General features: G+C 40.4%; 1 protein-coding gene across 3 annotated transcripts in view; it reads left to right on the top strand.

Annotated features, from left to right (window-relative positions):
- The window catches only part of LOC145393002 (polyunsaturated fatty acid 5-lipoxygenase-like), a 121,653-nt gene that overhangs the window by 87,334 nt on the left and 8,592 nt on the right, over nucleotides 1–25,727 (top strand). For all 3 annotated transcript variants that reach the window (XM_080267313.1, XM_080267314.1, XM_080267312.1), the window contains exons 2-10: nucleotides 9,264–9,308; nucleotides 9,509–9,634; nucleotides 11,918–12,015; nucleotides 13,746–13,878; nucleotides 15,134–15,229; nucleotides 15,412–15,626; nucleotides 18,510–18,769; nucleotides 23,329–23,442; nucleotides 24,807–24,961. In XM_080267313.1, coding sequence (XP_080123439.1) covers nucleotides 9,264–9,308; nucleotides 9,509–9,634; nucleotides 11,918–12,015; nucleotides 13,746–13,878; nucleotides 15,134–15,229; nucleotides 15,412–15,626; nucleotides 18,510–18,769; nucleotides 23,329–23,442; nucleotides 24,807–24,961 — 1,242 coding nt within the window. The remainder of the gene's footprint in view (nucleotides 1–9,263; nucleotides 9,309–9,508; nucleotides 9,635–11,917; nucleotides 12,016–13,745; nucleotides 13,879–15,133; nucleotides 15,230–15,411; nucleotides 15,627–18,509; nucleotides 18,770–23,328; nucleotides 23,443–24,806; nucleotides 24,962–25,727) is intronic.

Below are 25,727 nucleotides of genomic sequence, written 5' to 3'. Positions count from 1 at the left end.
ACCCCTGCCCTACGATGGCTTGATTTCAGAGGATTACAGTTGGAGGGGGTTTACAACCTTAAACAATGAAACAGAAAACAGTACATTGATGATGGCCTGATAAATTAAAAAAGAAAGAAAAATTATAGAGGAAGACGTCATGGGGCTAAAGAGTTGTCGGTCATCTGTTCGTCCAGTAGTGTGGTGTAGCGATGTGAATGAATCTAGCAAAGTCCTTCGCTACACTGCCCTACCCTACTCGTCTGGCAAGTGCCGATTGCCAACTTCAAAAGCTTATGAAAATAAAAAGATTTACGCCCTTACTGTGAAGGCTTATTTATTTATTTTTATTTACTTGTTCATGATACCGCTGGAACTGCGAAATAATCTTAGTGAAATAGGTAGTTACATGTTTGTAACCCTCCGTCTGCTAACGTCCGTTTCTTTTATTACTGCCACCGCCTGAAGATTTTATGTACAGTATAGAGCTTTTGCGGTGAAACTTTAAAATGTACATTATCATCTTCAGTACGACGATGCCATTTTTCCTCGCCATCGCAACATGAATTCATGCGGCCTAGGGAAGACCTCTCCTATAAATAAAAGTTCCACTCCTTTAGGAATACAATGTGAGGAAGAGGCAAATAATTCCGAACCAGATACAGTTCTGATAAGGGAATGAAAGTTACGATCCTTTGTTTTGTTTTTTCACTGGCGGGCTTTGGTGAGGGCAGTGAATTCCCTCGCCTCGCATTCCATATTAGAACAGGAATGAGATACGAATACGGTACATAAGTAGTTCAGATAACAGGCGTGTTAGCTCATGAACAAGAAAAAGAAAAAGAAAAAGATAATTCTACCAAGATATAACCAACGTGTAAGTTAAGAGGATGGAAAAGATGTCGGTGCACTGGAGACCCTTTAGCACTTCCTGCATATTAAAACAGACGATTTTATTGAGCTGAGAGTGAGTTCCTGGAGTCTGAGTGTTAAATCCTCTTCTGGTCTGTTTTTCTTTTTCTTTTTTTTCTCGGTATAATTTATAAGTAACATACTGTACAGTACATGAGGATTTTCAAAGGCATATGTAAACTGAGACGCGGAGTATGTTACGAAATCATTAAAGTCAACGAGAACAGGGCCTTTGTGTGTGTGTGTGTGTGTGTGTGTGTGTGTGTGTGTGTGTGTGTGTGAGAGAGAGAGAGAGAGAGAGAGAGAGAGAGAAAGAGAAAGAGAGCGTCACTGCTATGGGGCTGCTACGTAACGCCTGGGGCGTTACGTGAATACGTGGCCTTGGACGCCGCTCAGGTTCCGTATCCACAAAGGATATTAGTTAACGATACCGATAATTTCTACGATTAAAGGATATTAGCTTACGATACCGATAATTTCAACGATAAACGAGACTCCATACCCACTAAGATATTATCGAGAATCATTTTATTTTCTACGATATACTGTTATACATGTCTCCAGAGTTACTATCGGGGATCTCTCTCTCTCTCTCAATGAAGTGTTTGGTAGCTGAACGAGTGAGAACAAGGTATACATAAACAATCTTACACAAAACCTGGCCTCAAGAAAGTTTATGAATACGGTTCCCGGGGGTGTATGGTGGGACCCGACCGCTGTATGGTTTTTTGTGTGTGTGGCGGACTGGGGTATTGCAATCCATGTGTCAGTATCGGACTTTGTGTGGTGGTATCGCACGTTATGTGTGGTAGTATTGTACCGGTACTTTACATGCCTGGTGCATCACTAAGCTGACCACGGCATCGAATCTTACGTGTCTATGGTGGAGCATTAATAAACAAATCACGCATTGTACTTTATTTACTAATTAAGTGACATCAGGTGCTCTTGTGGAAAAGTAGTAGTGTCTGCTGCAACGAAATTCAAATAATCAAACCGTTCTCTGTCCTGTTTGGGGATCGAACTCACGTCCTTAGGAACAGCGGACCACTTCTCTAACCACCTGATCACTGAACCAACCATTAAAAGGAGGGAAGCCAGAACAAAATCGCCTAACACGAGCTGAAATAAGTCACGATTTTCTTAAACGTCCTGAAATTCGCTAACTTCTGACCCCTTCCATCCGATAACGTACTTTTCATTATATTCTTGCTGCCTTCAGACGATTTTACTCACCTTAAGATAGACTGTTCACAGGAAGAAAGATTAACCACCGACTTCATTTACTGCGTTATAAAAGGTCTCTGCGAGCTGAATAAAATCGTCTGAAGGTAGGAAGAAATAGAACATGCATTACAAAAGATCTCCCCAAAGCTGAATGGAATCACCTGAAAGAGAAACATCACCCGGAGTCTAGTAGGGGTTAAGAAAGACGCAGAAGCCACTGAATAGAATCGTCTGTAGTTGCTGGCCGGAAGTTGCACCTCCTGAACCTCGCATTATACTTTTTTCTTTTCTCTTTTTAGTCTGGTAATTGTTTGGAGGCGAGAGTGAGGTTATTAAGAGAACCCCTGCCAAGATATACAGTTTACTTTAGGGCTTCAGGGCTGGAGTGTAGGGCGCACCAAATAACCCAGCGATAAGGTAATCCATGAGTCACATGATAATAAGAGTTTATTTTTCATATAGAGTCTTTATTTACCTTTCAGAACAAGAGCCAACACTCTAAAGAAAGTTCTCGCTCAAGGTCAAGCAGGAAGGGAACATGAGACCAAAGGGATATGGAGATAATTTAAAGTTATCTTTAGTCACCCTTGGATTATTACTATTACTATTTTATTATTATTATTATTATTATTATTATTATTAGAGTGAATTAACCGTCTCATGTCAGGATCAGTTCTTGTTTTCTTTTCCAGCCAGCATCAGACGATTTTATTTAGACGATTTTCTTGAACTAAGTGTCGTATGAGTCTTAGTGTTAATACTGGTGCCACTACCCGAACCCCCCCCAGGGCGGGGACAATTCTAGTGCCGGTATTATGTTCCAGCTAACGCCAGACGATTGTATTCAGCTAACACCGAATTCTAGGAGCGTAAGGGTATTAATAACCCTGGACCATTCCAGACCCCTTTCACTTGTCGATGACGCCTCTCTGTCACTCTCTCTCTCTCTCTCTCTCTCTCTCTCTCTCTGAACATGTATACTTGTGTGTATAATACCGGTATATATATATATATATATATATATATATATATATATATATATATATATATATATATATATATACATATATATATATATATAGATAGATAGACAGATAGATAGATACATAGATAGATATAGATAGATAGACAGATAGATAGAAAGATAGAAAAACAGATAACCCCTTCCTCTTCATATTCTTTTCCGCTTCATACTCTTCCCCTCACACTCTTCCCTGAGAGTTATGCTCAAATTTCCAATACTTCTTTAATCTTCGTCCACTTTAAATTGGCGACATTAGTCTTTTTTTTGTACTTAATTCCCGTAGCTCAATGGAGGAACAAGATATTACTACGGACCTACATCCTTTCCACAGCACCTTTTTGAAATTAACACTCAATTCTATTTTTTTTTCTTTTTCTTTTTTTTTTCTTTTTTTTTTTTTTTTGCAGCTCAAGGGGGAAATTCTCAAACATTTTAGATCAATTCCATGTCGGAGCTTAATTTATTTTCTGCAGAAAGAACTAGAGAGATGAGAAATTCTACCCCCTTCTGTCATTATCCTTCCTGTAAAAAAAGAAAGAAAGAAAGAAATGTGACGACTTTCCTTTCGTACCCGGCTTAGTTTTCGTGGGAAGAATAGACAAGGTAAGATTCTGACCTTTTCTTAACCTTCCTTCGAAAAACAGATGACAGTTACAAGGAATCGATCGTAACTATGTTGGAGAATCTGTCTCCAGCAATCAAGCTAGAGACGTGACAATTATAGGCCAAAGTTGAGTGGAGCGATTTGCAGTATTCGTAGTCGATAATTCGGAGATAAGCGGTAATGTCCGAGTGCTGTTTACTTCCCCCCCCCCTCTCGCTCTCTCTCTCTCTCTCTCTCTCTCTCTCTCTCTCTCACACACACACACACATCTATCCTAGTTTTCTCACACGGTAGTTTGCGACGCAGCGACCTTCCTGTCCATTATTACTCTCCCCACTCTCCGCTCTTCTTTTACTGTCTTCTTTGTACCCTAATATTACGGTGCAATCACATCTTTCTTTGTTTTCCCTTCAAATTGACACAAACACTTAAAAAAAAACAGGTCTTGCCATTATATCGCAAAAGTGAAAATTGGCGAAATGAGGAAGAGGAAGGTACAGAAGAATGCGGATTTCATTAAGACTTTTCATCCGACTGCAGCTTACTTCACGCAGGTCAATAGCAGAATAAGACAAGACTACGGTTCTGCTTCCTTTTCTTAGCATTTCTTCGTGACTACCATCATATTCTAGTGTTAAGATCTTGCTATTTACATCTCAGCGTTCAAGAAGGACTGTCAGCAATTTCTGGCTCAGTTAAACATGACAGTGAAGTGCAGTGACAGACGGGTACTATTTTGTCGTAAGAGGACAGTCACAAACAAACACAACCGACTCTGACATCAAAATCCTCTAAACTTTCCCTACGTCGCTTGGCGTCTGAGTTCTATATATAAAAAGGGACCGACTTAAAGGGCGTGTCAAAGGTCAGGGTTAGCCAGGGATGGGAAACTGGTCGCCGGCAAGTCTGCTTCCGTTAGAGTATTAACTGCATTGCAAGGGCTTAACATTATCATTATTATTATTATCATTACTGCGAGGTGATTTTATCCAGCTCAGCAGACTATTATAGCTGCATGGGTTAGTGTATAGCATTCATTAAATCCTTCAGGATGAGAGCTCTGACCTAACTTCAGTGTAATCGCCTGGACGCTGCACCATGAAAAAAAAAAAAAAAAAAAAAGTCATCGACTTGAAACGGTTAATTTGGGTAAAAAATCATCCAGGGTGTTGTTACATCGCTAAGTGAGATTGGAAGTACTGTAACAGCTATAACTTATCTACAATGGAGATATCAAACTTTCTGACGGGAAGCGCAGAAGTTTAAACAACTAAAACTTACAAATCTTTATCAGGATATTTTAGAAGCGACTCCAGTGCTCTCGCGCCCATGCCTATGCTTGCATGTAAGAATAATAATAATATTATTATTAATAACCATCATCATCATCATCAAAAACTGGTTTCTTTATTACGTTCGCATCCTTGCAACTGAAACATACTAAGCATGTCTCTAGGTATGCTAAAATTCAGTTTTGACATAGGCCTACCGTAATTACATCATATTTATGGGAGAGATGTGGAATGGTATTTGCTACTTCGTACTTTGTCATGGACACTATATACAATGATTTTGCAGCATGATGAACCAATGCATGATGATGTTGTAAGATTATAAATATATTCAGTGTGTGTGTGTGTGTGTGTGTGTGTGTGTGTGTGAGAGAGAGAGAGAGAGAGAGAGAGAGAGAGAGAGAACTAAGCCACCTAACGAAACCAAAATTATTACATTCGTGAACCACCTTGTCTAATTATCCACCTGGTGAATTAATAACCCGTTCCTAATGACACGTAACTGCCCATTTACTGACTACGCTGGCGGGTCAAAATGTCCAGTTATTCCTTCCTTTTTTTTTTTCTTTTTTTTTAAATGGGCGAGAGAGAGACTAGGAATGGAGACTGGCGAGGGAAGAAAAGGAAGGGAGGAAGAACAAGAGGAATGGGGAAAGTTTAAGAGGGAAGGAAGGGAGGCAAATCTGAGAGAAAAGGAAGAGATAACGACATACTGGAAAGGAGGGAAGGAAAGGGAGGTGGAGGGAAGGAAGAATGGGAGGAAGATTAAGAGAGGTAGGGAAGGAAAGGGAGAGGGAAGGTCAGAAATGGATATGATGAATGTTCGGAAGATAAGAGGGAAGACACGGAGAAGGGGAAGAGGAAAAGACATTGAGAAGGGAGGAATCCACAGATGGAGGGTCGCTAAGACAGGGAAGGAAAGGATGATAATACAGCAAAGCATTTAGGAAGATTAGGATAAGAGAGGGAGAGAGGGGGGGAGGGAGGAAAAATAGGAAATTAGAAAGGAAGTGAAGAGAGAAATAATCGACAGGAATGAACAGCATAGAAGTAGACCAGAAATAACGATCGATCAGAGGGGTTGGCAAAGTGGAGATGAAATATACAGAAGAGGTTTGGATGAAAAATGAGAGTAAAATTGGAACTAATATTAGCTTCTTCATTCCCAAGACGTATTTTTCAGTTAGCTTATTTTGGCTGTCACTATACGATTATAATAAGTCTTTGGGAAACGTCTTGCTGTGTTAATGAAGGCTATGTCTAACCCCCTCCAAGTCAAAAAGTCTATTCCTAAAATAATTAAGATGGCTGGCATGGCAAAATACGAATTATAAAAAATACAACCTCCGACTGAAGAGTTAATGGATGAAGATAGATAAGGGATGGCGATATTACATAAAAATTAAAAACTTCTCATGACTGATTACATCGACCCTACTCAAAAATGCGTTCACAGATTATGATCAGAGGGGAAGGAGGGAGGTCTTGCAAACTTATCTTTGGTTCGCTGACGTGATGCCATTGAAGGGTGATGCATTAATGCGTGCATGTTTTATATGACGGAAATGCAGGTATATATGGGTAGCAGTAAGAATATACCAGTGATAAACGTGCCATCCTCCAGTGGAAAGGGTATATCCAATATATATATATATATATATATATATATATATATATATATATATATAGATATATATATATATATATATATATATAGTGTGTGTGTGTGTGTGTATTTAATTTCATTAGTGCTGTAGTCCGGGGCAAACGTGACCAAACATAAGGATAAGTGAAGGTGACTGTCCTCAACCCTCTTCAATTATGGTGTCTTCCGATATCCAATGGTCGACCAATTATCCAATATATTACCAATACGCCTGGAATCGAACCCGGGACTCTTCGGTCGAATAACTGTTTAAAAGTTGTCTGCTTCGGAGAGAAAATGTGCTGTCTTCTATGGATTTTGATGCACTGGATTCAAATGTGGCAATAAAAACAGCTGACTGGTCAGTTTCTAATATATTTAAGTTTTTTATATCGTACATTTATCTATAAACTGCCGACGGTGGTGTCAAGCATAAATTACAATTCAGTGTATTTCCATCAGTTTGTGACAGTTTTACATGAATGTATTTGACGTACAAAGTATATAAAACACCTATTATGTATCAGTACATATTTCAAACACATATATAGATATATAGATACGGTAGATACAGAGATAAATAGATAGGTAGATAGATGCCGAAATGTTGAGTCTTTTGTGCCAACTAAAAGGAAAATTAAAACAAAGGGCTATCGTACTAACTTTAGAACCATTCATGTTTTCACAGTTAGGGTAGGTGCCGTTGGATGGTTTGCATGTTTAACTTACGCAATTTGATGATTAGCAGCTACACTGCGCAGTTCAGGAACGTCTTAAGCCTACAGTTACATGGATAATCAAGAATATTTCATAAAGGATAAATACTAAACTACGTATTATAGGAGTGGTATCTCTGAATACTGAAACGAGGGGTGAATGGGATATAAAATATCAGAAATGCATGGATTTTAAAAGATATCTATCCATCTATCTACTGCCAAACGCCATAATCCCGTAAGGGGTGGCCATTTGACTGTGAGTTATTTGTGCCATGTCAAATTCATTCACTGGTGCATCAGGACTCATTTACGATTTTTCTTTTTACCTTAACTGTTGGTTGTTTCCATGACTGGTTTTCAGCGTTCCAGGCATAACTTGTGTTAAGGTCAGTAGGTCTATCTGTCTATCTATAGCCAGACACTAAGCCCCCGTCACACGCAAACAATTCAAGGGCCAACCGAGGCACAACTGAAGGTTGTAATGCATTTTTTCATCGATCGTCCCTTGATTCGCCGACAAAGCCCGGACTCTTTAAGACACTCGTGAGCCACTGAGACAACTCGTCGGGCCTCACGATTTTTTAATGCATGTGCTAAAAAGTCGTGGCCACCTCACGACTTGCCAAAAGTCGTGTCACAGTTGCGTCACAGTCAGGAGTGTCGTACATCTGTCGTGAAGCAGTCTTAGCTCAATTGGATGCGTCGTGATGCGGTTGCTGCATGGCGTGATGCTGTCGCCGACAAAAAAAAAATGTTATGACCGCATGTCCCTCATCAACTGACTAGACACAGGAGAGGTCCATGGTGATGCACTGGGTGTCATTGGTGGTCTAGGTGTGATGCCCCGCCCCACACTGGGTGTCAGTGGTGGTTCAGGAGTGATGCCCCGCCCCACTCTGGGTGTCACTGGTAGTCTAGGTGTGATGCCCCACTCCTCGCTGAGTGTCATTGGTGGTCTAGGTGTGATGCCCCACCCCATGGGTCGGTCGTTGAGGGGACATGGGGCTGTTGTGGGGGGGTCAGGGTGCATTCCCCAAACGCGTCACGCAGTCATCTTGTGTTCGTGGGTGGTCGTGTCACGGTCGTGGCTGACAAAAATTCGTTAAATTTCAAATCTGAAGACTCGTAGCTCCGTCGCCTCGCAGTCGCCTTGTGATCTTGTCACATTCTTTTGAACATCATGACTGGTTGTGCGGCAGTCCTGACGCGGTCGTTAGACAGTCATGAGCAGAGCAGATTCAGGGCCAGTCGGGAGGCGCAGTAGCAAACTAGGACACGACCTTGAGTCTTGCAGCAGTCGGCCCTTGAGTCGCGTATGTGTGACGGGCTTAAGGGATGGCCACAAGCGAATCGCCTCCATGTTGCTGTCCCGAACATTTCGCTGCCCTCTCCCCAGCTCAAACCATCCTGTCTCATATACCTCTTCACTCCATGATCTCCATCTCTCCATCTCATCCTCTGTCTCCCCCTCCCTCTCCCCCTTTCAGTAGTAGGTAACTTTTAATATTGGTGGGGCATTTATTTTTAACGAGGTTTGTATATAAGGTATGTTGGTAATTTCTTACGGTTTTATGGTACAGTCGCATAATGCAAAGTACATCTGACAACTTAGTAAATGGTTGAGGTTCTGAAACAAAGTTAACACATCACAGTAGGCTACATACTACAATATGAGTAAATGCTAGTTAGTGCATGGTAGCCACTTATTTTTGTACTGCAACAGTAAATCATGGGTCACCATTCTGATAATATTCAACAGTACTTTACTTAACCTGTCAAAGAAACAAGTTACAGTACAAAACATGTAAACTCTATGTGCACAATGAGACTTTATTTATACAATTTTTTCTTTCCTTTTCAGATCGAAAATCTGCCTAGTGATGAGAAATTTTCTGAAGAGTATTATGTAAGTACCTGGAAATTAACTAAACATTAAACTGTCACTTCATACTCTGGATGTAATTTTTTAAATTAAATACTCACTGTATTACTGTTGAAAGCATTAATCCATTTCCCATTACTTTAAATGAAGTCATTCAATTCAGTATTGCAACTACTCTTGAATATATAATATCTAATTATAGAAATACTGTATTTATATTACAGTGGAACTTTGCTACAGAAAAAGTCAAACTGCTTGCCCAGACCAACTTCATTCAATGGACTACCAGCAAATGGAACACCTTGGAGGATCTGAAGAGGGTTTTCAAACAAAGTCTTGGTGAACCAGAGGTATAATATAGTTGTTATAGCACACTTTTCTCCAAACAGTATTGCAGTGCCAATAAAATCAAATTCAGTAGCAACCAGGGCCAGATTACAAGGTACTGTATAGGCAAAATGGGTAACCGTCAAACAGGCCACAGCCTGTCACAGGCCATCCAGACTTCCAGAGTGGAATAAATATAAGCTTTGGGTGTCCACATGAGGGCCATCACCTATCAGGCCATCCAAAAGGCCATTATAGGTCATGCCAAAATTTCAGTGGAAATAACAGGAAAAAGAGATCTATATGTTAAAGGCCAACTCTCTGCATTGCCTTCCAGGCCACAGTACGGTTAATCTGGCCCTGGTAGCAACACTGACCCAACTGGCTCAGAAAGCTGTAACTTTGGTAATTTAAAACACATTTGTGGTTTAAAAGGTTATACAGGTATAGTATAAATTATGGCATGGAAATACTGTACTTGAACTATACTTATGATAATTTAAAACATGTATGAAGTACAGTATATCACTTCTGAAGTGAGGCAAGGAGTCAGTATCGAAAATGTCCTGTTTTTGTTAGTTTTACCTTCTGAATGTGTTTTTTTGTGCTCGTACCTTGCTGAGGAGGCCTTAATGATTTTTTTTTAACCTAAACTAACAACCTATTTTAACTTATAGGAATTACTGTATACATCACAATATTAGTTAATGCAGATCTTACAACTTTGCTGTGTGCAAAATTAACATCCTACATCCCCGACTCCAAACAATGTTTCCCTCATAATACTGTTCAGCGATCCCTTGGTTATCATGCATAAGTGGTACCACGCCTAGTGCGTGATAAAGAACTGTGCAATAATGAAGGTATAGAACCTGTGGGATTTATCCTAACAGGCACCAGGTACTCCATCTATAAACCTAAATTTTTTCTTTAACAACAATTTAGACCCATTAAAAACATACATACAGTATTGTTATGGTAAGCATCAGAAACACAGATAGGCATGGTTAGGCTAATAGAAAATGATGAAAAAGACAACAAGGATCAAACATGTACATACCATCCAGAGACCTAAGATGGGCTTGAGGTAATGGGTTCTGAGTCAAGGGGAAGGAGAGTTAATGGTCTCCACCACTTGGGATTAACTCCTCAAGTAGGTCCTCATCTTTGAATCCCTCAAAACCATCAGAAACCACAGATTTTGCACCATCACTGTCAGTAGAAATTAGGTCAGGTGCGCGATAAAGTTTTTTGGTCAAAAAATGCCCACGGTAGGAGTGCAGATTTTCATCTACCAGTGAAAATGAAAATTATTATACAGTAATTGCAATAACCAAGGGATCACTGTATACCGTATCCAGTGTTGGGAGGTGAATGTGAAACACTGCGAAATAAAAATACCTGTAATTTTAACAGTTCATTATAACCAAGTGTGCAAGAACCAAAGGATCACTGTATACAGTATCCAATGCTGGGAGGTAAATGTAAAGCACTGTGAAACAAAAATACTTTCTACACATCAGTAAGACCACACACACACACACACACACACACACACACACACACACACACACACACACACATTATATATATATATATATATATATATATATAAAATGTATATATTAAATATAATATACTGTATATAATCTATCTGCCTACATATTGCCAGACACCTCAATCCCGTAAAGAGGTGACCACAGACATATCACCTCCATGTCGCTCTGTTCAGCGCCACTTCACTGCCTTGCTCCCAGCTTACGGCCCCCTCTCTTATAAACCTCTCCACTCCATCCCTCTATCTCGTCCTCGGTCTCTCCCTCCCTCTTCCCCCTTCAACCTCACTTGCGTACACTCTCCTCGGTAGTCTCACTCTCCATCCTCTCCACATGGCCAAACCACCTCAATGTATTTCTCCTAACGCTTTCTATCACATCCATATCCTCACCACAGTGCTCCTTCACTTCCTTATTTGTCAGTCTGTCCCTCCATGTAACTCTACATGCTCCTCTCAGATAACTCCTTTCCACTGCTCTCACTTTTCACTTGTGTTCTTCCAACACTTAAGGCTGTTTTTTTAGTGTGTGTGTGTGTGTGTGTGTTTTCTGGGGGGGAGAGGGTTTAATGCCAACCCTGGTCTGTATACTGGTTCATATACAGTATTAGTTCTTAGCAGTAGTAAAATTATTTTATGCACCTTAGCTGTAAGAGCTACCTGATAGTGGAAAAACAAATTCCCTTCATGTAGCATACACCACTGAAAACTGTTACCTTATGTGATTATTTATTGTCTTCTACATTTCCAGTGCATTGATGTATGGAAAGAAGATTGGTGGTTCGGGCTGCAGAGAATCCAGGGCGTCAATCCCCAGGTTATTAGTTTATGTAAAAAGATTCCTGACAAGTAAGTTGCAGTGGTGGTAATACTGTACTCTTTCTGTACATTTTTTGATATACTATGAATAACCCCAACTAGTGAATTAAAATTCTGACCTTGATATCTCACACTAACGTAAATGTATTACACATCTCGGATTCCTTTTTCCTGCTTTAGAGCTGGCTGATTATATCATTGTTGGACAAGGAGCCATATGACCTCTCTGTTTCCTTTTCTGATATATGACCTCTCTGTTTCCTTTTCTGATACTGAGTCAACCACCTTTCAATGTGAAAACATAAACCCTAAGAATTGGTAACAACCAGCGGATTCTGTCCCATCAGCAACTGAATTCAGAGGCCATCAGGTGCACAAGGCTGACCCATTCATGCATGGAACTGCCATTTTCAGAGAAAGTGGAAGGGCTATACTACACATTAAAACCCAATTACAGTATCATCATCATCATCTGATCCAATATTGTCCCATGAGGAGCGTAGGAGCCCAGGGTTAGGCAAGTTGGTCCTGACACTGAAGATGAAAGTGACCAGCCTCATTCATCCCTGAGTGGCATAACATGAGCAATAAACCCCAACCACCCCTTGGATATAAACCTACACAGGCTTATCTGGCTGATGTGCTTTAATTACCCACTAAACCACCAGGTGCCATAGTTTGGTTATATGGTTACCACCCAGCATAGTAAATGGTTTCCTGGTGTACAGGAAACCATTTGGCTTGTCACTCAGTGTAGTCACCCAGAGGCAGACGGAAGAGGAAAGATTTATATATACACACGTTGAGTACACCGCTTGCCGTTCGATCAGCGACGTTAAGCAACGCTGGGTCTGGTTAGTACTTGGATGGGTGACTGCCTGGGAACACCAGATGCTGTTGGCATCCCTACGTCAAGTGGGGTTGGTGGAGGATTAGTGCCCCTCCCTGTAAAACAAGTAACTCTAAGCCCTTGGCCACCCCATCTTGGATACATGGCGTCTGGCAATGAATGAATGAAATATATATATATATATATATATATATATATATATATATACAGGGTGGTGCAAAAGTAAGCTGACATTTACCATTTATTCCAACACAAAAGACACACTTTTAGCCTCGTAAGTGTTCAAAGTATCCGCCCACAACACTGACATATTCCTGGAATCAGTCAGACACACTTTGACACACAGTAACGCACAGGTCCAGGTTGGTGTTGATTTCCTGGCAGGCCTCTGTAATGAACTCACGCAGTTGAGGCAGAGTGTCAACCTACTTTTGCACCACCCTGTATATATATATATATATATATATATATATATATATATATACACAGTATATATACTGTGTATATACTGTATATATATATATATATATATATATATATATATATATATATATATATACTGTATATGCTGGAGAGATAGACAGACAGGCAGATAAATGGATAAGCAGATAGACAGGTATAGATACAGTTTGAATTATAATGTACTGTATATGGATAATTGTGTAGGCTGTTTCACTGGGCATGTTGTTGCTAGTTTTCTCATTTTTGTGCTTCCCTGTTTCCTGATCCTGTCATACTGCATTTTAAGATGGGAAATAGGGCCAGGTTGATGATGATTAATGTAGTAATACAATGGATGGTTACCAGTTTGTGCTGTGTTAGTCATTGGTTACCACTAAGTAAAAGGAACTACAAAAAGAGACTAGTCAGACTGCACTGGAAATAATAAAAAATGATGTTTTTGTTCTAGTTTTGATGTGACCGAGGACACAGTCAAGGGCCTCTTGGGTGACATGTCCCTGGCTGAGGCTCTGGAGAAAAACAAAATCTTCATTTGCAACCTGGAAATCACAGATGGTCTTTCTTGCAAAGAGCCCCGTGAAGTAAGATTACAACACCAGTTGAATTTCCCATTTCTTTAACCTCAGTGCATACAGTATTTATATTCATTTTTAGTGTTTCACTGTTAGAGCTGACTAAATTCTAAACTTAAAACATTATCCATACAAGACTGTGTGATGCACAAAGTTTCCTCATGATTTACCATCAGTAATTCATGTACTCAAAGTCAAATGGCCACCCCTTACAGGTTTATGGCAGCTGGCAATAGACAGATAGAATTCATGTGGTCCATGTTCTAGCACTTTACCATGGTGTGCATACTACTAAAAAGAAAAAAAAGAAAAGAAAGTCATGCTTTAGATCCCACACAAGGGCCATCAGCTGATGCCAGGAAGGGCATCCAGTAGCAAATATAGTACTTCATGATTCTACTAAAGTCCTCCAAACAGGGAAAGTGCCTCAGTCCCCCAAGAGAGAAGTGCATGGTTTAAAGGTGTTTCATCATAATTAATGACGATAAGCTCTTGAACTCTGGTAGTCCAAAAACAGTGAAAATACTACAATCTTCCTATGCTCTGATTTGGTTCTTAGTGTTCACTAAAATCTATATTATCACTCCTATTTTCAGACTGTACAACAAGTATAGGAGTTGTAGGTCTTAGGTTTTTAATACAGTACTTATGTAATAATGCTGAATGATGTTTAAAATATAACTGTAACTGAGCAATGGTAAAGCAGAATTTTAATCTTTCATATTAATTTTGTAGTTATTGTTTTCAGTGCCTTCATGAAGGTGTGTGTGTGTGTGTGTGTGTGTGTCAACCGCCAAACACTGATTTAGGCATGGAGAGACTTTTTATAGGAAAGGAATTATAGTGACTGTCTTCATTAATCCTTTTAGCTTAATGGCTTCATTTTTATTTACTCTGACTACTGCCAGATGATTGTATATCAACAGGGAGGAAATTTATAAAGATGTTAACCCTTGCTGAGCTGCAGACCTCATGTGAGGTACAATGAAGGTTTGCATGGGCCTCACTGCCAGCATCACATGAGGTCTGATTTACAGCGGCTATAAAACATTACTCACTGAAGGTGAACTACATACAGAGAATCAATCTGGCAGGTGTTAATGGTGGATTTAGCGGTACGGTACTTCAACAGTTGTCCTACAGGAACAGTTATTTATGCACATCATATCTTTTAAAAAGCAGTATCATCTTCAGTTTGTACAGGTATACTATAATGTAAATTTATTCTGCTCCCAGTTATTTTTTAATTGCCCTTGTTTTTCAGTTGGCTTCACCCATGGCTCTCTTCCATCTTAACAAGGATGACAAATTGATGCCTGTTGCTATACAACTCAAACAAAGGAAAGGAAGTGACAACCCTGTGAGTTTAAGTACAGTGCACTGTATATAATCATTCTTCATGGTATTCATCAGACTAATGATAGCAACAGAATGCAAGTAAACATTCCCATTAAGATATGTTGCAGAATAAGTCAGTAATTATTTTATCCTCTAGTACTGTACTGGTACTTCATGTGTATTGAAAAATATTATTTATCGCAGGTTTACACACCAAAAGACCCCCCTAACACATGGTTAGTGGCAAAAATGTTCTACAACAATGCAGAAGCACAGCACCACCAGGCCCTGACACACTTGGGTTACACACATCTACTCATGGAGGGCGTCGTCATCTGCACACACCGCAACCTCTCCCCCTCACATCCACTCTTCAAGCTAATGGCACCACATTTTCTCTTCTTATTGGCCATTAACACGTAAGTTTATTTCATATTAGAGAACCGCAAGTTATGTAACACAGGAAATGTGAATGGTAATAATATACTACAGAGTAAACTTTCATATCAGAAATGCTTAGGTCCACAGGCTTTAAACAAAATGGAAATTTTTAAAATCTAGAATCTTAATAAGAAAATAATATATTTGATACTTTATGGTACCATTACTATACTAGTAATTACCGTGAAGCAACTTACTAGTTTATTAGTACCGTAATTTATCTGTTCTTATACTGTCAAAAAGAAAAACTTTGTCTCCAAATATGCACCGATTGTGTTAGGACACACCGTACAGTAGTCACGATTTACGACAAAGGGAAGCAGTGATCTTACAGTAACACAAGCATTTAAAATTTCCCTTTATTATTCAGTAACACAATAATATCACTCAGTTGCAGGAGAGAAACTAATAGGAAGTGGGTGTGCTTAGGTACAGTAATCTCTCAATTATCAGGCATAGTTCTGCCCCCCCTACCCCCGGCCAGTTATTGCGAAACGCTGGATATTGCATTGGTACTCCCAATCAGCTATCCATTCAGCATTGAGCTGGATAAGATGTTACTACCCTAAGCTATCTGTCTGGACTCTCTGTCCTAAAAACCTTTCTATAATATTACCCATGAGTACAAAATTAATATGAAGCATAAAATAAAATACAGTACTGATACAGTACAGCACTTATAGTACAGTAATACAGTACATTACACAATCATAATCATGCACACCTAGTGTTGGCATCAGCACAAGAGCCACAGTCTCGGCCATCACGCAAACTTGAGTACAGTAGTCAAGAGCACTAGAACAAGGAGCACCGAGAGACCACAAAAGAAGTCAGCACTACAGCAACGCAGAGGCACAGGGGGCCATCAGGGGGTAGCCACTGCGTGGGTCACAAATGCACCACACCATGTGGCATCCACAAGAGAGAATGAGAGAGTGATGGTAGGCTTGGCATGTCAGGTGGGCTGCTCTCACAACGCACTGTGATTGGTTGGTGTGTTGAGGGGTCTGCCTGCGTGCCGATTAGGTCCTATGTCTGAGTCAAATGATACACATCACCACCGAAAAATGCGAAGCATCATTGATTGCTTTCCGTTTTTGAGCCAGATATTGCTTAATTTTGCTGGATATTATTTTAACAGAGGGGAGCAAAAAGCGCCAGATATTGCACTGGGCTGGATGTTGTAACGATGGGTAATTGAGAGATTACCACTGGGTTTCCAGATGGCTATGTTTGTTTACAGTTCATTCTTTGTGCTTTTGTTGGTTGCTGCTAGGGTTCCTTGACCCAAGCTGACCTACATGACCCATATCCAATACTTGTTGCTGCCTGCCTCATTCTCACTGTCATGCTGACTACTGTTGTGTCCAGAAACATTCACTGTATTCCACTTCCCTATTGCTGTGCCAAGAAGCATTCATTGTATTCAATTTTTTTCCTCACTCCATTTCACCTCAGAGCTCTGAGCAGAAGATTCCAAACTAACTTAAGTTACAATTTCTAAGTACCCTGAAAGTGCTAAGAACACAAGAAATGCATTTATTCCCATGGGAGAAGTAAAATTATTGGACAAAGTGGCATGTGGTGTGGTAGCTTAATGCGAAGCAAGAGCAGCATTCAGTCAAAGGTGGGACAATCAGATAAAATGAGTCAGGTGTGTGTATGATGTAGTTAGTTACTTTGTTGGAGAGAATAAAAAACTAAAGATGTTAACAATGTGGGAGCAGTGAAACTCATCTTTTGTTTAGTGCAATGATTGTGAAAAGGGCTTTATGACTGATTTTTGTTTGTAACTGACAGACTTGGGGGCTAGAAAATTCACCTCTTATGGTATGTGAAGATTACATTTTGTCATAAGAAATTAGGTAAGATAATTATGTGAGTTGTTCTTTTGACTTATACTATCATACAAATTATACTGCTTGGCTGACATGTTTATTATCTAGGATTATTGCATTATTTTGTGGTTACCATAGTTGTATGCAGTCATATTCATAGTATTTTTTCCTTTATTGTTGATGACTAATGATACTTTCAAAAACCAGTTCACACTGCTTTCTTTTTCTTTCTTTTTTCTTCTTTTTTTATGCACCAAAAGTAATTCTAAGCAAAATATGCTAGCTTCTGGATGACAATTTTTCAAACGTTGATTGGCTAGTAGGAATTTTTGTCTGGTTGGTATTGGAGGGGGGGTGTGAGTTGGGAGCAGGGCAGTGAAATGGCAGGGGACAGGGCAACTTGGAGGCGATTTGTTTGTGGCCACCCCAAACGGGATTGAGGCGTCTGGCAATAGATAGATAGATAGATAGTATTGGAGGCTTTCAAGGTTAGGTATAGTGGCAATTTTAGGTGGTTCAAATTATGGAAGATCTTAGGGGGTAAAGCCTCTCAACTGAGTTAGATTAGGATGCACTGACATGTCCAGTTGGCAAGATCCCATGTAAACATGTTGCAGCATGCATCTGAGGCAGAAACAATGATAATAACTGAACTTTATATACAGTATATTTTTTTAGGAAAAATATGGGGTTCCAAGAACCCAACTCTCCATTTTACATGTAATTATATGTCATGTTTTAGCACAAACCTGATTCAGCATGAGGCTCTGCATAACCTATCTCATGTTGTACAGAGAACCTTCTGTATCATCACCCCCCCCCCCTTCCTTCCATGCTTGAATGCAGTGGAGGTTTTTGAAAACATTCAGATTTGAGATTTTTCACCTTAAAAATTAATTTGGTGACCTATTATGTACTGACTGTCGCACATGAAATGTAGTACAGGTACAGTACTGAGTTTTTAAATATTTTAGCTGACATTTTAGCATTATGCCATCATTAATATTTTTGTAATTGGTGTAGGAGAGGCCTTGAGAAGCTAGTGTCACCAGGCGGCTGGGTCGACAATTGCATGACCCAGGGAGTGAAAGGAATTTTTGAGCTCATGAGGAGAGGTTTTGACCGATGGAGGTTTGATCGTGAAGGACAAGTTGAGAAGGAGTTGGAGGCCCGAGGGGTACTAGACAAGAACATCCTTCCATACTACCCATACAGAGATGATGCCATTCCTCTCTACAATGCTATCAAGAAATATGTTACCACAGTTGTTTCACATCACTACGGTAAGCTTTTTACTTCATTTTTACTAGGGTGTTGTTGCAGTAGTTAATCATGAAGATGATTCAGCACTAATATGTAACAATGGCAAATGATCATTCAGCATCTAACTGAGTGGTCTATTGCTTGAAGCCATATCCTGTGACCACAGTGAAAAAACAGGTAGGAAACTTAATCATGGGTAAAATTTTAGTATTCTTGCTCTTTTAGTTCTTCATCCTTCTACCCCCCCACATACTTCACTAATCATTATCAGCAGAAATCATGTTTGTGAATATAAGGGGGAAGTGGAGGAGCGATTGGGTAAATATCGATTGGAGCAGATGGGGGACGTGGAAGGTGTGTGCAAGATATTTACAGAGGGAATCTGTGCAGCATGTGAGGTGGTGTATGGGGTGAAGAGAAGATGAAAAGGGGTGCGGGGAACAGCATGGTGGAATGAAGAGGTGAGACAGGCTGTGACACAAAAGAAGAAAGCATATAGTGAATGGTTGAGAAACGGGTGTGGAAGCTGAGAAACAGAAGAGAGAGTAATACCATACAGAGAGAGGAAGAGAGAGGTGAAAAGATTAGTAAGAGAGAGTAAGAAGAGAGTGGATGAGGAATTTGGAAGGAATCTGAGTTTAAAGTGGAGGGAATGTAAGAAAATGTTCTGGAAAGAGGTCAAGAGAGTTAGACAGAGTGCCAAAGAAGTTAGTTGGGGAGTGAAAGATAAAAATGGTAGATTACTAGTGGAGAAGGGAGAAAAAGTGGGCAGATGGAAGGAACACTTTAAGGAATTGTTGAACATAGAAAATGAAAGTAATGCGAGTGTAAGTGGCTGGAGAATGGCTGGAAGACGGAGGGATGTGAGAAGAGAGAAATCAGTAGGATGGAAGTTGTGGATACAATAAAGAAAGTTAAAATGGGGAAAGCCCCAGGAATTGATGGAGTGTGTGGTGAAATACTGAAGCATGGGGGAGAGATAGCAGTAGAATGGATGTGGAAGATGTGTAGCATGGCCTGGGAGGAAGGTTGGGTCCTGGAGGATTGGAAGTCAGGTATAATTATCCCCCTGTACAAAGGAAAAGGGGAAGAAGTAGTATGTGATAATCATAGGGGCATTTGTCTTCTTAGTGTAATAGGAAAAGTATACAGCAGGATACTTATTGACAGTTAGGGAAATAACAGAGGAATTAGTTGGAGAAGAACAGGGAGGTTTTAGGAAGGGAAGAGGTGTAGATCAGATATTCATTCTTGGATCTTTAGTGGAAAAGTTTCTAGGGAAGGGAAAGAAGTTTTATGTGACCTTCATGGTTTTGGAGAAAGCATATGACAGGATGGATAGACACTGATTGTGGAAAGTATTAAGAGTATATGGAGTAGATGGGAAGTTGTTGAATGCTGTGAAGAGTATGCATGAGGGTGCTATGGCTGCAGTGTGTGTGGATAGTGAACTGAGTGAATTTTTTTATCTGAAGGTTGAATTGAAATACTGTAGGGATGTGTCATGTCTCCATGGTGGTTCAATCTGTATATGGATGGGGTTATAAATGAGATACAATGTAGGGCAGTGGATGTTGGAGTGGCCCTAGTGAGAGAGGGCAGAGTTTGGAAACTCCCTGTACTGTACGGTTGTTTGCAGATGATACTGTTTAGGTAAGTGAAGACAAAAGGAACTGCAAGGCTCGGTGGATGAGTTTGGGAGAGTGTGTAAGAAACAGAATCTAAAGTTGAATGTAAGGAAGAGTAAAGTTATGGTCTTCGAGAGACATGAAGTCAGTAAACGTACAGTGGGGTTGGATGAGGAGGAAATGGAAAATATGAGTGTGTTTAAGTATTTGGGTAGTGTGGTGAGTAAAGATTGTAGTTTAGAGGGTGAAGTGCTTGAAAGGGTACAACAAGGAAGAAAGGTTGCTGGTTCCTTGAAAGCAGTGATAAGAAACAGGGAAGTGACCATGGAAGTGAAGAAGTTACTACATGATAATATTGTGATGCCAACTCTAACAAATGGAAGTGAAGCTTGGACTTTGCTGGAGGGACAGAAGTCAAGAGTGTGAGCAGTGGAAATTAGTTATTTGAGTGGAGCATCTGGAGTCACATGGAGAGACAGACTGACAAAGAAGGAAGTGAAGGAACGTTGTGGTGTGGATGTGGATGTGATAGGAGGCGTTAGGAGAAACACTGTGAAGTGGTTTGGCCATGTGGAGAGGATGGAGAGTGAAAGACTGATGAGGAGAGTGTATGTGAGTGAGGTGGAGGGGGAGAGAGGGAGGGGAAAGCCAAGGATGAGGTGGAGGGATGGAGTGGAGAGATATAGGAGAGAGGGGGGTGTAAGCTGGGAGCAGGGCAGTGAAATGGCAGGGGACAGGGCGACATGGAAGCGATTTGTTTGTGGCCACCCCTTACGGGATTAAGGCATCTGGCAGTAAGTAGATAGACAGATGTTTGTGAATACATGCTATGTAAGTATGGTGAAGAAGATAAACCTCCCTAGAAAGGCCATTTCTCTAGATTTCTCCCTAAATGTATCCAGATTTCCCAGTCTGGGGACAAATTCCCCAGAAGAGGGAATACTACTGTAAAATGTAAAAACACTAAAGTAGAGATGTTGACTGGTCAATAGCTGACAAAATTCTAAAGCACTGTGAGTTACTGTAGTAACTAAAGCAGACCTTTCCTTTCTTCTGCCTTACACCTTGCCGTTCCCAAACAGGGGGGCTCTACTCCCCTGACCCCCTCTTTCACCTGTCAGGCGATATACAAGTAGTCAATAATATATTGCCAGGTGAGTCACCAAATTTCTTCTATTCAGCTGTCTTGGCTGATCGAGTGATCTAGGCGCATTTGCTGTCCAGTTTGGAGAAAAAGGAAAATGTGCAGCTGGCACACCTCATGCCTGTATGAACACTGATTTCAGTGATCAGTCTCTATCTATCTATCTATTGCCAGACGCCTCAATCCCGTTTGGGGTGGCCACAAACAAATCGCCTCCACGTCGTCCTGTCCCCCGCCATTTCACTGCCCTGCTCCCAACTCACACACCCCTCTCTCATATACCTCTCCACCCCATCCCTCCATCTCATCCTCGGCCTCCCCCTCCCTCTTCCCCCCTCCACCTCACTCATATACACTCTCTTCGTCAGTCTTTCACCCTCCATCCTCTCCACATGGCCAAACCACCTCAGCGTGTTCCTCATAACACTTCCTATCACATCCACATCCACACCACAACGCTCCTCTATATCCTCATTCATCCGCCTGTCTCTCCATGTGACTCCACAGGCTCCTCTTAAATAACTCATTTCCACTGCTCTCACTCTTGACTTGTGTCCTTCCAACAATGTCCAAGCTTCACTTCCATACTTTGAGTTGGTATCACAATACTGTCATGTAGTAACTTTTTCACTTCCATGCTCACTTCCCTGTTTCTTATCACTGCTTTCAAGGAACCAGCAACCTTTCTTCCCTGCTGTACCCTTTCAAGCACTTCACCCTCCAAACCTCCATCCTTACTCATCACACTACCCAAGTACTTAAACGTACTCACATTTTCCAATTCCTCACCATCCAACCTCGCTGTACATTCACTGACTTCACCTCTCTCAAAGACCATCACTTTACTCTTCCCTACATTCACCTTTAGATTCCATTTCTTGCACACTCTCCCAAACTCATCCACCAAGCCTTGCAGCTCCCCTTCGTCTTCACTCAACAACACAGTATCATCTGCAAACAACAGTACAGGGAGTTTCCAAACACTATCCTCTCTCACCAGGGCCACTCCAACATCCACTACCCTACCTTGTACCTCTTTTATTACCCCATCCATGAACAGATTGAACAACCATGGAGACATGGCACATCCCTGTTTCAGCCCAACCTCCAAAGAGAAAAATTCACTTAGTTCACCATCCACACGCACTGCAGCCTTGGCATCATCATACATACTCTTCACAGCATTCAACAACTTTCCATCTACTCCATATATTCTTAAAACTTTCCACAATCCTTGTCTATCCACCCTGTCATATGCTTTCTCCAAATCCATGAAAGCCCCACACAACTTCTTTCCCTTCTCTAGAAAATAATATTTATCACCTATGATAATTTGTCATGCAAATGCTGCGTGATCAATGTCTCTTTACATTTATTTTTATTATTTTTATTTTTCAAGTGTGCGAGAGGGTGTGCAGACCAATCCGCACTTCCACACACTATTTCACACTTCTTCATAGTGTGGAGGTGCAGAAGGTGTGTGGACCTTGCCTAGCACTGAGCAAGGATCTTGAGTTTTTATGATAGCTTTGAAGAATGTTCTTTATTCATCCTCACTGCTGATGATTTAGATCACACTGTATAATCATCTGGTAACCACAAATTCATTTTTCAGGGTATCATCTCTCTTGGATCTGCTGCTTTATTTATGTGGTATTCATTTCACATTGCAGAGTTTTTTTATATTAAGCTCTTTTTACCATAAAGACATTATCTTGGTAATTTATAGTCAGTAATTAGTGCAATTCATTGTTAGTAATTGATATTTACTGGCGAATTAAGCACTTTCCTCGCTCTTAATTACCAGATACCCCAGAGAAGCTGAGTGGTGACTGGGAGTTGCGGTGGTGGCGGGAGGAACTGGTGAAACCCAGGAACATGAATGGAGTTGGATTACAAAATGTTCCAGGAACCAAGGAAGGTTTGTTAACAATGTTGCCATATTTTCTTGGGTACAGCCCAAAACTTAAGTTCGGGAATGAAATCAAGTTGCTGTGATCATTCAGATAAGAATGTTATTGTGACCAAATGAACTGTGTCTATCTCACACCCACTGAAGGTCTGCACCAGTGATGTATAAAAAACTCATAAATACTGTATTACCAGTCCAACAACACCAGCACATGTATCCTCTTGCAAAAATCTTTTTCCTTTTACACTTCAGAAAGTCCTCATTCATGCAACATACATAAATAATGATGCCATGCTTCCCTTTAAAAAAAATCCTCGCATTGGAGAAGGCCATGGTACGGTTGATTATATGGACTGGAAGCTAATTCAAGTGACAAAACCAGCTAATTACTTCGCCAACAGTTTCTGAAAGCTGGGCCTTAAATTGTAGATCCACATCCATTTAGAATAATAATTTACAGTCTGCCCTTTGAGAAATGCAAGCCAACCAGAATAGCCTAGTACCCTGTTTCACAACTATAATTCAGTATTGTATTAATGAACAGTGCTAAAATCTCCCATAAATAGAAATTTTGCAATATGGTGAGCAACCACCAGATGATTACCAGTAATGCTGATACATGCAAACATCAGCACAAGCTTCTGAAATACTGTACGCACTATGCAGTTTGGTAAAAATAAATAAAGACTCTGAAGATAGCTCTCTCAGTTGTTTTGTAACAGTATTATCTGTTTCAGCAGTTACTGAAGGTTACTATACATAAGCATCATGATGTACAATTAGATCACTTGCAGTCAGGTATACCAGCCATTCGAAGTTGAGAAGCACTATCCTGCTCACTTTCACATCTATCATGCCTGTGTTCAAGAACTTTTTGGTTTGGATCTACAAAGCCTCTTGAAATAAAACAAACCCTGTATGCAAGATTTTGGAAGCTCTTGGGGAGGCAACTGAGTAAAAATGTTCAGGATTATTATGGTATTAGAGTGGAATTAGGGACCCTTAGTTAAGGGACCTTCACACTACTTTCATATATCTATCTGTCAATCTATCTATCTATTGCCAGACACCTTAATCCTGTAAGGGGTGGCCACAAACAAATCGCCTCCATGGTGCCCTGTCCCCCGCCATTTCACTACCCGTCCCCCAGCCCACACACCCCCTCTCTCATATACAGTACCTCTCCACTCCATTCCTCCATCTAATCCTTGACCTCCTCCTCCCTTTTCCCCCCTCTGCCTCACACACATACACTCTCCTCGTTAGTCTCTCGCTTTCCATCCTCTCCACATGGCCATGTTTTCATATACTGATGGTTATTTCTAATGAGTTAAGGGATACACAGCCTAGTACTGATACTTGTTTCATTTCAGGGTTCTCCTCTGTGGAAGAGGTGATAGATGTGGTTACAGTGATCATTTCCACCTGCTCTTTAGGACATGCAGCAGCCAACTTCCAGCAGTATGAACAATATGGCTTTGTACCAAACTACCCTGGAATCCTCATGTGTGATGTTCCAACGGAAAAGGTATGTATGGAAGAAGTGTGCAAACATAACAGTATTTTATATGTATATATGTTTAGATAATTTGAATTATACAAGGGCTATTACTGATAGCTATTACATACTGTACCACATTAAATATTGTTGTTAATGCTTCACAGCAGAGTACTGTACTACATTCTTCTCCAGCAAAAACTGAAAGAAATTACTGTAATTGATATGTTTGGAATGTAGCTATTTGAGTGACATGGTCTGTGAATGGGATGGTGCTGAAGCTAAATCAATTATGAAATTATAATTTGAAGAAGTTTAGAATATTAGCTCCATATGAAAGGGGTTGCATGCTTCACATGTGAGAAATGTAATGGTAGTAAAACATAACAGTTAAGAATGGTAGTATCCATAAATTCAAATACTGTATACTGAAGTGAGAATGGTGAGATAGGTGTGTAATGCCACACTGAAGGACAGAACATAATTTTCAAAATCAATAGGATGCATAAGCCCCGAGTGTGTTAGTGAAATGGTGTGTACAGATAGACAAAAATGGTGTCAATATAGGAGAGTAACTGGAATAAGACTTCTACATTTCTAAAGGTGGGAAGGAGAGATTTTGCTGGCAAACTAAGGAAAATGTGGAGTGAGACCCTCAGAAGGGACCTGGGAGTTAGGAAACATAAAAGAAATACTATGGGAGACTGTGCAACAAATACAACATCAAATGGGAGAGAACAGAATCTGATACATACTTTTCTTATCCATGTCCTGATAGGTATCAGAGTCATTCTCT

The sequence above is a fragment of the Coenobita brevimanus genome, chromosome 23, assembly GCF_032717465.1.
Source record: "Coenobita brevimanus isolate Jiangsu-jjx chromosome 23, ASM3271746v2, whole genome shotgun sequence".
Lineage (NCBI taxonomy): Eukaryota > Metazoa > Arthropoda > Malacostraca > Decapoda > Coenobitidae > Coenobita > Coenobita brevimanus.
Note: the sequence above shows the minus strand (reverse complement) of the source record. Positions and strands in the feature narration are given on the sequence as shown.